This window comes from Oryzias melastigma, linkage group LG20, assembly GCF_002922805.2.
Source record: "Oryzias melastigma strain HK-1 linkage group LG20, ASM292280v2, whole genome shotgun sequence".
Taxonomy (NCBI): Eukaryota; Metazoa; Chordata; class Actinopteri; order Beloniformes; family Adrianichthyidae; genus Oryzias; species Oryzias melastigma.
Genome location: NC_050531.1, coordinates 15,443,772 through 15,456,988, shown reverse-complemented (window position 1 = coordinate 15,456,988; position 13,217 = coordinate 15,443,772). Strand labels below are relative to the sequence as shown.

General features: G+C 41.0%; 1 protein-coding gene across 4 annotated transcripts in view; it reads left to right on the top strand.

Moving 5' to 3' along the window:
- The window catches only part of ntng1a (netrin g1a), a 156,233-nt gene that overhangs the window by 120,815 nt on the left and 22,201 nt on the right, over window positions 1-13,217 (top strand). For 3 of the 4 annotated variants that reach the window (XM_036217410.1, XM_024280667.2, XM_036217411.1), the window contains exon 5: window positions 6,772-6,798. The exons of the other annotated variant lie outside the window; for it this stretch is intronic. In XM_036217410.1, coding sequence (XP_036073303.1) covers window positions 6,772-6,798 — 27 coding nt within the window. The remainder of the gene's footprint in view (window positions 1-6,771; window positions 6,799-13,217) is intronic. 4 annotated transcript variants of the gene reach the window in all.

Genomic DNA, 13,217 nt, shown 5'->3' with positions numbered 1-13,217 from the left:
GAGCCTACAGGTAAATACATTTTTTCTAGAAATGTGAATGCTGGATGCTCAAAAGAAAACAGGTTTTCAGTTAATTTATCAACATGTTTAAGATTGGAAATGTCACTGGATCTAAATAACACATGCAATCACAAACTCAATTGCACAAGCGGCCAAAATCCAAAACACACCTTAGGTCCTGGGCCAAAAAGAATAAACAGTTATTAAACAAACTAAAACTACATTTTTAAAACTTTAAAACTGTAACTTTTTAACATAATTACAAACTAGACATATAGCATCACCTGCAATAATGCTAGTTTTAATGCTGTAAGCTGAATTTAGCCGCTGAAGATGATAGCGGAAATCAATGAAGTTAATAGCTGAAAACGCTGAAGCTGATAGTTACCTAAAATATTAGCTAAATGCCAAATTAGCCTAAAAAAAGCCTAAATTAGCCAAAACAGATAACATGTAGCTGAAAAAATATCTAAACTTCAAAATAGCCTTAAAAACAAACAGAAAAGCCTAAATTAGCCCAAAACAGCTAGCATGTAGCTGAAATATTAGCTAAACTCCAAAATAGCCTAAAAAAGTAAATGCCAAAGTAGTGCAAAAATCTAGCAGAATGCCAATTTTTTTTAAACTTTAAAACCATATTGTTTTAGCATAATTATGAATAACAAAAAGAAAGGAATATTCTTTCAGATTAAATCAGCTTAAAACTTAAATATCTTTGATTATTTTACTCTCCATTAAAATATATTTTGTAAAAATTATACAAGTTAGAAATAAGCGCAAGATAACTTCGGGCCATTAATAACAATAAAATAAAATTACCCGGAGAGCCGGATCCGGCCCCAGGCCTTGACTTTGAGACATGCTAGAGCTTTTTTTTGTTTTTGCCATCATTGCTAAGTTAATAACCTAAAATATAACCCCATGTTTCTGTTAAAAAGAAGCAAGAAGTTAGTAGGCCTACACTTCTTTAATTTATCCGTTGTTTAGACACACAGAGAAGTATGTGTACTGTCTGTGTATGTGTTGTGATTGTATGTATATTTTCATCTCTACAGTGTGTTTAGATACAAAAACATGATTGCATTTGTCAATCACGATATTTTACTGTAAAAAATAGGTTATACTTTTAAAAAAATAAAGATTTTTCCATGCATCTTGAGGTACCGTATTTTCCCCACTATTAGGTGTACTAAATTATAAAACCACCTTAAATGTATGGCTTATTTTAAAACTTTTGTTTTTATATATAAGGAGCACCAGATTATAAGGCTAATAGAGTAGAAGCTACAGTAGTAACTGGGGTTGCAATAAGGATCCACTTTAAGATCTGCGTCGTAAGAGTGTGCCTTCAAAGGAACCATTTTGGGGTCTTTACACACACACACAAATGGAAATGAAAATGCACGCTCATATGTCGTCACATGCAGTCATATATCCCAACATGCACTGTGGACTACTTCTACAGGAGGAAATGGAGTCGTCTGCTGCTCTCCATAGTTGCGAGACCTGTTGCGTCTCAGTATTGATACATATGTAAGGCGCACTGTCGGAAAATTGAAAGCTTTTAGGTGCGCGTTATAGTGCGGAAAATACGGAAACTTTCTGCTAGAATTGATGTGGATTGCTTGGGGGTCGCACACAAAATAGACCAGACGCCGAACAGCACGGGGTGAGCCTTCTGCGGAGGACCGCAGCGCTCCACGCCTGGTGTGAACCACACCACAGGTTAACAAGGGCACTCAATGGAAGCGGCCTCCGTTCCGCGCTTCCGCGTCCAGTGTGAACCAGGCGTTATCCTGCCCAAGGGGCGTACACTTATCACGTCAAGGGGACTGAGGGGCTTCATACACAGTGCGGAGGGTTTAAGGGGCTTAGAAAAATGAAAGATCCATATGAGACGCCTGTTCTCACCAACATGACCATTATTTTACCTTTACGTGTTGTGTAAGTGTTCACTATGACCTGTTGTTCGTAGCATACCCGTAAAGGACATGAACATATCTGCTCTACAGCCTCGATAATGATACGACCATTTTTCGCCTGCAGAACGCGCGTATCCACCCGTAACATCAGTTGTGGCTAAAGCTTTCCTAAACCAAACAGCGGGACCTTTAACCACGCAGTTCAGTTGGGGGAGATTTATTGAAAAATCAGTCGCTGCCACACTCCGACTGGCGCTCTAACACTCCCCCATTTGTATGTATGTGTCACATCTGCTGACCCTACATGAGCGCATATCATATTCGGTGACTCACACAGCCCCTCGGAGATCGTGTTCGCCATCCAGCAGCCAACGCATAAAAAATCAATGGAGCGTGCCGTCGGACGCGCGCAGCTCCAAATGCTCTTCCTGTGCGATAGGACAAAATTAGATTGCAGCCGTGGCCCGTAATGGCACGGCCAGGCAGGTGGAGAGGATTGAAATTGACAGTGATTGAAAATTAATCGAATGACCCCACATGGATCTGCTTGTAAGCCGCAGTTTGTTCATAAAGCAGAGTTATGGCGCGGACAGAGCTCTGGCTCTCCCAGAACACGACCTGGAAGTGAAGGTTAAGCTCTGCCTAATGACAAAAATTGACAAAGAGTCATTTTGATAAACAGTTTTTCTAGCTTTAAACAGGATTAATGCTTTAATTACTTCAAGGGATACAGTAGAATCGTCCACAAATTGCATGAAAATAATCACACAAACCGAAAAAAAACTAAATAACTGGCAATGAAAGTGGCGATAGATTTTTATCCTTTTAAAGTTTAACTGTTTTAAATACAGCGTGCCGTATCAGTTTTATTGCTGCTATATATTCCATCTTCATGGAGATTTCCTCTGCGTCAACGCAGTTCTAAAGAACATCTCCACTCAAACGATGAGCAGGAATTGGTTTTGGAGGCAGAAAAAAAATCACTTTTCCTGCTATTATATTAAGATCCCTCTCCGTTAAATGCAGGAGGGTCGATGCTAATCTTCCAACAGGATGTAAAAAGCGCCGGCGTGTTATTGCTCTGTCAGCGACTTCAGCGGACGCTTCTCCTGCAACGCCTTTTCATCTATTTGTCGTTTTTTTCTTCAAGCTTCCAATCTGAAAATGATAAGAAAAGCAACAGTTTGTTGAAACGTGGAAGAATAAACGAGATTTAGCAGCCAAATGTACATCAAGGGGGATAATGACGATCATCACCGCTAAGTAGGAAGCCCTGAGCGCGAGACACATGGGCTTCTTTTCCACATGAGAAATGGCCCCCACCTGTACTCCATTCATTCCGCGGGAGACAAGAGCCGTTGTTGCCAGACGAGTCGGTGGGGTTGCAGCATAAATGGGGCCACAGCTGCCCCCAAATAAAGAGCCCAGTGGATCAAGGGACATGCTGTTTGAGCGGTGGGATACACTTTTTTTATTGCTTCCCCTTTGATAGATTTATTTTTTAACTGAAACATCAAAAGTCACTTTTCTCTATGTGGTGCAGCCAAACAAGAAGTCAAACTATTAAAACAACTAAAAGGTTGGTACAGTTAAAAATCTTTTTTTTTTTTTTTTTCTTCAAAAAAGGACAGCAAACTTTATTATCCAGAGGAACATATGGATTCTGGTTGTGGGGAAAGAGATTTTGTATGGAAAAAAAAAATAGTTCCGTTCGATTTGTGCGTGCATAATTACTAATTAATAACTCATACAATAAATTCCACCAAATTATTTTATTTTTTATGTTTGCAGCAGTTTGATGTTAAGTTTTGCTACGCTTGTTTCACAAATCAAATCCTGACTGTCTCACACTTTGAGTCCACAAATGTCCCAAGGAAACACCAAAATGTTGCTTTCAAAGACCCAAATCCATACGCACAAATCAACAAAATTATGAGAGTTCATGTTGACATGTTATCCAATAACTTTGGTTTATTTTCATTATAGATCAAACACGTATTTTAAATAGAATTTTTGTAGTATATGCTAATTGGATATAAGCTACACAAATGTAGTTTATTGTATTTAATGTTTGGAAATAGCCCCACACAATCCAAAACTGTAAAAAAAAAAAAAAAATACAAAGCGCTCTGTCCGTAAACGAGATTTTGATATTTAGGATACTGTACTTTCTGGACTATAAGCCGCTACTTTTCTGATTATTCTGTGGATCGTTCTTCCACCAATAGGGGCGCTCTAACCGGAATTAGTAAGGTAAATGGTGAAAACTTGAAAAGCGCTTTTCTACTTTACCATAAATTTGGGGTTCAGTGACGTGCCAAAGGACATTTTGACACATGAGCGGGCAAGGCGGGAATCAAACCCGCAATCTTCCAATCTTAGGCGACCGCCCTACCGCTGCACCACAGCCGCCCAATAAATAAAATAAGACAAAAATAAACGCAGAGGAGAATAGCCTGCGCTACTGTTTTTTTTTAGCATATAGAAGACGCGTGACAAATTACAACTGGTAATTATTTTTTATGTACCATACTGGTACATTTACATTACAAAATCGTTCTGTTCATGCAGTATTGTTTCAACATAGATATCTGCAGCTTCTATATACATATTTTAAATAGAGCGGATGCGGCTTATACATAGGTGCGCTCTATAGTCCAGAAATTACGGTAATTTAGAGACAACATAAATTTTATGACACTCAGTAAGAAGAATTTGCTTGTACGTTATGCTAACATCCATTAGTATCTGCAGCTACTGCAGATAAAAACACAACATTCACCACTCTGGAGTTGAGATACGCCATGACGGTTTAACTATTCAGGTTTCAAATGAGTTTTTTCTTCCTCTGTTCTGTTGTGCCGCTGTGTAACAATGCGTGACTGTGATTATCCTTGTCCCGTCCTTCCTGTCCCCTGGTTAGCATCTGCTCTCCGACCCCCCTGGAGGTTTCAGATCCATTACTCTCCAGCTCTGCGTGTCAGCAAAGCCACCTGCACTTCACAGCTCTCAGTTCACAGGTCCAGACCCTAAAAACCACCGACGGGGCAAAGATCAGAACGGGGTGACGGTTCTTTGATCAAAATGGCGTTCGATCACACTTTTTTTTAAACGCATATATTTTTTTTCTAGGAAACCAGGACGTGTTCATACTTTATTTTTAAATACGACATGAGAGAAATGATTTCCAGAAAGGATCTATAATCTTATCTCCAGGAGAAATGTGGGGAAAAGCGACTCCTATTACCCAGCATGCTTTCTTTCCTACGGAGAGTCGGATGTTTGCAAACTGCTTTCTTGGAGAAAAAAAAAAGCAGCAGAATGGAATGAGGATGTCCCTCCAAAAGGGAGGATCAGAAACACTTTCAAACAATCAGAAACCTTTCTTTGGAGAATAGAAATGTTCTGCAGGAACATTCAAGAAAAATAAAAGGTGTTGTCACCACAACTGTGAATTACAGTCTTAATTAAAAACGGAGATGTCAGCGGTCGGTTCAAATGGAGGAATGATCAGAGTGGAAAGCCCACAAAAGTTTCCTTAGATCCACGGCCAGCCGACGTCCTGGTGTGGGGAGAGATCTGGTCGCCATGGGGATGAGACAGACTGTGTTATCTGCTCAGTGGCCGCCTGGCTCATGAGATTGCACAATGCAGGGATGGACAAGCGGGCCGGTGAAAAGACGAGCCGTCATTTGGCGTTTTGAAACTAGCGTTTGTCATGAAAGACTCAACTGGAATTCTCAGATTTTTCAACGAAATAGTTCTTGTTTTAGAGTTTTTCGTGAGGAAACCTTAAAAATCGACAAAATCTAGCAAGATCGAACATTCGCAGTAAAGCCTTAGGTGACTTACACAGGGGACGCATTCTTGAACACCCATTTCACCCTTAGTGTTCACACTGGACAAACGAGGAGATTCTTTTTCTTTCTGTACTTTTCTACTAGTGTATGTTTGCCACCTACAGGTAGAAGAGGCTTTGTGTAAAATGTTAAAGCAGTGCAAATCTCACAAATCTTGCCACAGCCTTTTCCCTCTCAAGACTTGGTATCATATAAACCCAAACCACAGTTATTAATATCTCCTCTATGATCAATTCTCAAACAGTTGGGACTTCCGACATGGAAAATGGACGCCAACTCCAACTTCCTGATTGGTTAAAGTTGACCTGGTTTACCTTGTAATGGTTGTGCGTTTTATATAGAACCCAAAAGGCAAAAAATGGACAAACCTGGACAAGGAACACAGGTGACCTACACGATATATCAAAGTCATAGACCGTACGGTGAGTCAGTAGAGTGGGAATGTTCATGCTATATTTTACTCTACAGGTTTGCTGCAAGCGAAAAGTCGTAGTGAATACATAAGTAAGTGAAGGGGAAGTAGGTGAGACTCAAGTACTCCATATGAATATAGTGATGGGTCATGCTCAAAAGCATCAGGTCTAAGAATTGCTGCCTGGTAGGGAGTCAAAGGAGTCGACTCTCCAATGATGGGAGCCGATTCTTTACTTTTTTTTTTGCTGTGTGCCTTGTGCGATTTGTGCGTCAAGTCAATGTTAAGTCAATGGTACAGATGGCATTTGAACGTCAGGTGGGGCGCGTCGATCTGACAGCAGGACATTTGCGAGGTCGCTTTTGTTGTTTGCGTGCATTCTTTGAAGCAGATGTTTTGGCAAAAATGAAAAAAAAAAAACACTTAAATCTTGTTTTATGAACTCTAGGTGGTCCAAACCATTTTTTCTTTCGTCTTTTGTCCACTGAAAGTTAAAAAAGCAAAAACAACCACAAATGTCTTTGAAGAGAGAGCAGTTGTCCCTAAACAAACCTGTTTTTGTCTTCTTCTCTTGCAGGTATTCCTAATAGCATCGGTCCCGTTAGTAAGTAAATGTTCTCCAGAAAGTGGATGAAGCCACCAACTGCTTGCTGCTTCGCTTGTGCTCCACCCTTCATTGCACATTCAAGCCCGCCGAGCCCCGTGTTCATTTCTGATTCAGCAACGACTTTTTTCCTCCAGTCGGGAGGAGGGGGTGTCAGCTCCTGTAATAATGTGGACATATTGTTTTTCTCAATTCAGTCAGATAGCTCTCAACTGGCTCTGCATGCCAAATGTCATTTGTGTTTTTTTTTTTGTTTTTTATTTGTTTTATTATTTTTTTCCTCCTCCCCCCATGCATTATAAATAAATGGCATCTAGACTTTATTAAAGTGCCAAGACCTCTCTGGCAGTATAATGTCACAGGGGGTCATTTTAATATAAGCCGCAAGCGCCTCAGCTGGTATTATCTTCGTCAACCAGTAGCCCCTGAGGATGAGGAGGAGGAGGAGGAGAAAGAGTAGAGGTGCCATGTGTCAGGTTACCGCTGCCTGGAAGACAGGCAGGAACCACGAGACGGTATTGAACAAGTCAAAGTGCATTCACAGCCGAGTCTCCCTAATCTTTCTGGTTCTGCACTCCTTCCTGGGTGTCCTCTATTCCCAGGGCGGCAGATTGATTAGTAAGCTGACCCCCCCTCACCACCAGCTCCAGCAGCACCACCTCCCTGCTTCGTCTCGACTGCTCGGCAGAAGGAGTTCTTCATTAAACGGGCCCGATTGATCCGTTTAAAATCCCCAATCGGAGTAAATATCAGCTGTTTCCATTTCGGAAGCCACTCCCGGGAGGAGCGTTCTCCTCAGATCTTGATTAAAGCTCAAGTGTCAAGCAAGCCGGGATGAATCACTAATGTGGGAAGGTTTCCCAAAAAGCGGGTTTGGAGCGATTTCACTGCCGAAGCAGATTGTCACCAGGTGGCTTTTAATCAGGCTTCAGCTTAAAAACGTCTGCGCAGGAACGGAGAGGCTGCTTCAAAGTCCGACGCTGACTCAGAAATGGACATATGGCTCAACCCCCCCACCCCCACCGCCACCACACCACCCTGACATGACAACCCTCCACCCGCTCATCACCTCTGTAGAAACAAACCTCTGCGTGCTGAAGTTTGGAGTGTGTGTGCGCATGCTGACCACACATGCTCCGTGTACGACGCCGGCCACAAAAACCGCTGTCCTCAGAATCCCTCACTGGAAGAGCGAGCATGCTGATACGTCTGTGAGGGAATGTGTGTGTGTGTGTGTGTGTAGAGGGTTGGCTTATTTCTTTAATTTATTTTATTTTAAAAAAAGACAAAAAGTCTCATCCAGTTTGAACATGAGTGTATTACGCTACGTTCACACCGGGCTCAGAAAAGCTCAGAATAAGCGACCACTTTCAATGAAAAGTCATCAAAAATAAATAAACAAAAAAATTAAAATATATTTAATAAATGATCAGTCAGCAAATAACTGTGAAGTAACTGACATGCAGAACGGCTAATTGAACATTCTCTGAAGCATACATGCATGTTAAACTAGACGGAGCCTCTGCCGCCCCCGCTCCTCGCCGGGTCCCCTGGCGGAGGGCCACTCCGGCCCGCAGAAGTGTCTATGGAGGCCGGATCGAAAGCAAGACAAGACGTCCCGTTTGACCCAGCCGTCCTGCCACGGCGCTGTTCTGACCCCACTCAGTGTGGTTAAGCGGTTCACACTTTAGAAATGTCATGCTTTTTGTTTTCATATAAACTACCTTATCTGTTCAAAAATAATATGAATACTCACCACAAAGCTATCTCCTCACATAGATTTGTGGACTCCTAGTGTGCAGTTTTTGAGTTATTTGTACATAAAAACATTTTTTGACTTTAAATATAACAAGTTGTCAATTCTAAAGTTAAATAATAAGACATTGGTGCCTAATTTGAGGCCTTGAACAAAGTAAATGTTGTTCTACACTGTCACCTCACAGAGATGTATTCACTTTTACTGTGTAGTTTTTCAATTATTAGTACATAAACAGCATTTTAGAAGGAAAAACTGCATAAGTTGTCAACTTTTAAGTTGAATGAATAGACTTTGGTGCTCACATACATACATATAGATTTTCTGAAACTATTCGTCTCAATGCCAAAAAAGTGTAGTTAGGTTTAAAGTCAGTTTTAAGGCTCTACGCACAAAACACGCGACCATTGAACCCACGTTGAAAGTTAAACCAATTAAATTTGGACCATTCTGACATATGGGTGGTGTGTTTCTTAATTTATAGGAGTGCAAACCATTTGAAAATGTATCATGACGGAGAAATTAATAATTATGATTTGCGCCCAGAATTATATGACACCAAGTCTTTCATATATCCGAAAAAAGCTGTGAAAGAAAAAGCCTGAAGCAAGATTTGTGAGATTTGCACCGTTTGGACATTTTGCACCAAACCTCTTCCAACTGTAAGTGGTGGATTTGCGCTGATATCGGGTAGCAGTGCGTTCTTTAACATGTGCCCGGTGTGACGGTAGCATGAGAGAAGTGGACCGAGTGAGTGTGATGTCACCCATAGAAAATGGTTTAGTTCTGGCTCCAAAGAAATGAAGTCATTTTAGTGGCCATTTTTTGCAATACGAACGCCGCCATATTGGTGCCAGACCACGTCACTAAGCAGTGATTGGTCCGAGGCGGTCTGAGTCAACGTTTCTATGGCAACCACTCTCACAAATCATGAGTGAGCTTGTTGGGAGGCCACAACCCTACCACTTCCTACAGAATCTACTAGTATTTCATTGATCGTGTCAACGATTGAAAAGTTACAGTATGCTAAAGATTAAAGATCAGGTGTTAAAGGGTTAACATGCATTCCTGTTTGTAACGTGAGGGGAAAGGAGTCCCTCCATTCAGTTCTCTTACAAATTCGATCATCAGGGGAGTGGATGATTTCAATTTCAGCAGACGTCCCCCCAGAAAACAGAACTGAAGTCGAAACAGGCTTTTATTTTGTAAAGCAAACCGCAGAGAATGAGGCTCGTTCCCGGTGCAGATCAAGTTCACGCCGGCATTATTAATAAAATAAGAGCAGATCAGCAAAGAAAGAAAAAAACAAGGTGATGACGTCCTTGAGTTTGTAGACTCCTACAAATCCTGGGGGGGTTGAAGAAAGCCCCCTCCTGTTGTTGTTTGAAGGTAAATGAATTCCGTATTGACTTTTTCCTCAATTCTATTTCAAGTTTATTTAGCCAGGCAAAATTGCCTAATGCGGACCATTAAGGTGACATTAATATTAAAAAAAAAAAAAAACAACAACAACAACAATTCTGCTTGTGCTAGATTGCATTTCATTATAATAGGAATGGAATTGATTAAAATCCGTCACCACTCATTTACCTTGCCTTACCTGAATATCCCCCCGTAACAAAATAATTAATGGTACCCAGATGTGTATAACATCCAATTAATTACCTTTATGGAATAATTAAGTTTGTTTTGTCAGGAGTTCAAAAACTGGGGTTTTTATTTGTTTTCTTTTAATTAGAGCCACTATCTTTGCTCCTCGGAAGCACAAAGTGCTGATCTGAGAAATGGATGACATGACTATAGTTGGGGCGGGTTTGAAGTCTGACGTAGAGTAGAGATGAAGCGTGGCCTTCTGAATTAGTCTGCTTATTTGTTAATCTGTCACTTCAAAGAGGCTCTTACCTTGTAGATCGTTTTGCTTCCAAAGCGACCGCTGCTCCTCGTGCCGTCAAAACAAAAATGAAAGAAATGATCTGATAGATATGCATAAAAATTGAAAAAGTTCTAGTGTCACAGTCAAAATTTGTACTATAGTTTTGGAATTGTATTGGTACTAGGACGGTAGTGTGAGGATGACTTTGTTGGTGGGAAAGATGAACAGAACAAGGGGAGAGCAGATGAAAAAGGAAGAGGGTTGTGTGGTTTGGACCTTGAGAAACAGACTTTGGACGGTCAGGAGGTTCTATCAGATGACTAGTCAGCTATAGCTTAAGAGACTTGGAGGACGGTATTTGAATCGAGGAAAATATATTAGAAGACTTGGTAGTGAAAAATGGGACACAGAGGACAGAAGAAGACGAGAGGAAGGTGGAGGTGGCAAAGGTCAAACAAAGGGTGTATGAGGACTTGTATGGAAGGTTGGACACAAAGGAGGTAAAAGTGAAGCAGAGAGACAGATGCAGTAGATTTGATCAAGGACAGCGATGGAAATTCATTGACCAGATCCACCAGTGAAGCTACGTTCACAACGCCCTCGGCAACGGAGGTTCAAGTGACCACTTTCAACAAAAAGTCTGTATAAATGGATGTAAAGGAGCGATTCTGGCTTCCAAGTTCAAAACTAGTGTTGATGTGGCGCTACTCATATTTTTGAGACCATTTTCGGACTCTACTTATAAAACGCCCAGCCAAGTTAAACTAGGTAAAGTTTGACCAATAAGAGACTTGAAATTAATCGTGATTTCATTTACAGAAGTACCAACCACTTGTAAGTTTATCATAAAGAACAAATTAATACTTGTGCCCTGACAGAATTATATGACCCCAAGTCTTTCTCCAACTGTAGGTAACTGATAAACTCTAGAAAAAAAAAGAAGAAGTAGCACTTCCCTGCTTGCCTCATTGTAAATGTTCGATCAGGAACGCATTTTGTGTGTTCTTGATCGAACATTTAGCATACAGTAAGTTGTGAACGTAGCATGAGCTGAAAAGATGGAAGGAAATCTTTGAAGGGTGAATGAATGAGGAAAGTGTTAAGAGGCCGATAAGTAGATGAGCTAACTCTTGTGGAGAAGGAGGAAGCACAGATCATTACATATGAAATGTGGAAGACACTGATTAGGACAAAAAATTGAAAGGCAAAAGATCCTGAAATCATACCTGTAGAGATATGGAAGAGTTTAGGAGAGTCGAGTTTCTGACCTGACTGTTCTTGAGGAGTGAGAAGATACTTCAGGAATGGAGAAGTGCTCTGGTGCCCATTTTAAGAACAAGGGAGATGTTCAGAGTTGTGGACTACAAAGGAATAAAGCTGATGAGTAACACAATGAAGTAACAGGGAAAAGTGGTGGGAACTTAGGGCAGAAGTGAGCGTTTATGTCTTTGCAGATAAAGTCTATAACAAGATACAGAGAAGAGTTGTAGTTTGTATGAGGAAATTTGGAGTGACAGAGAACATGTTCAGGATGTGTATGAGAGCTGTAGTACAGTGATGAGTATGTGTGTCAACGAGAGGGACTGAAGGAGAACGGTGAGGTTACAGGGAGCAGAGATGAAGATGATGAGGTTGTCTTTTGGAGTGACAAGAATGAATAGGATCAGGAACAAGTTCATCAGCTCATAGTAGATGTTTTGGAGAAAGATCCAGCGAAGCAGATTGAGATGATTTGGATGTGTTGGGAGGAGGAACAGAGATAATGTTGGGAGAAGGATGCTGAGGTCCAGGACAGAGGCCTAGAGGACGACCAAAGACGAGGAATCAGACGATAGGATTAGATGGGTCAGGATTTACCAAAGGGTCCAGCCTAAAGACAAAGAGGAAATGTTTTCAGATAAACCTGAACTCGAGAGGCCTTATCATCAGGAAAACAAACCTTCCTGCACACAGCATGATTGTTTTTACTGAGACACACGTAAGGTCCAATCAGGGCATAACTTTGTAACTTTTGTCTTTCTAAGCTTTGTAAAGTGGGTCACTCGGTCTTCCCTTCCTTCCCACAAGTTGCTCTCTTCAAGTCAACATTTTGATTAGATTGAAGTCTCACTTTAGGATTGGACAAGTCAAAAATCTTGATAATTATTTACCTTAGACACATATTTAAATTCTACCTAAAACCATCTATAAAAAGGATTTCATGGTCAGCTTAGCTACTCTATTTTGGGGAGGGCCAAATCATCATACCTCCACCACTGTGCTTAACTGTTGGTTTGAAGCTACAGGCACACCGATATACATATAACCAATTCAAGAACTAGCTATACACAGGTTTTTGAACGCCCACTGTGTTGTTACTGGACAAGTCTCCCACCTACAGTTGAAGACTTGTGGTTCAGGCTTTTTCTTTCTTGGGCTATAGTGATGAAAGACTTGGTGACTTATAATTCCAACCGAAATTATTAATTTCCCCATGGTCAATTTTCAGATGGTTAGTACTTCTGTGACTGAAAAGGGACATCTTCAGTACGACGGATAATACCAAATCCGAGTCAGTAAATTGGTGAAAGATGACGTGGCTTACCTTTCTATACTTGTTTAATGGTACGTAGAGCCCAAAAACAGTCTTAAAAATGGGCCCAATATGTCGAAGCCCAAAACACACATTTACGTGGGTTTGCATAGACTTTTCATCGGAAGTGGTAGCTGGAACATGTGTTGCCGAGGGTGGTGTGAATGTAGCTTCAGAGATTTCAAGCCCAGCAAACACCGAACCTCACCAGCAAAGAG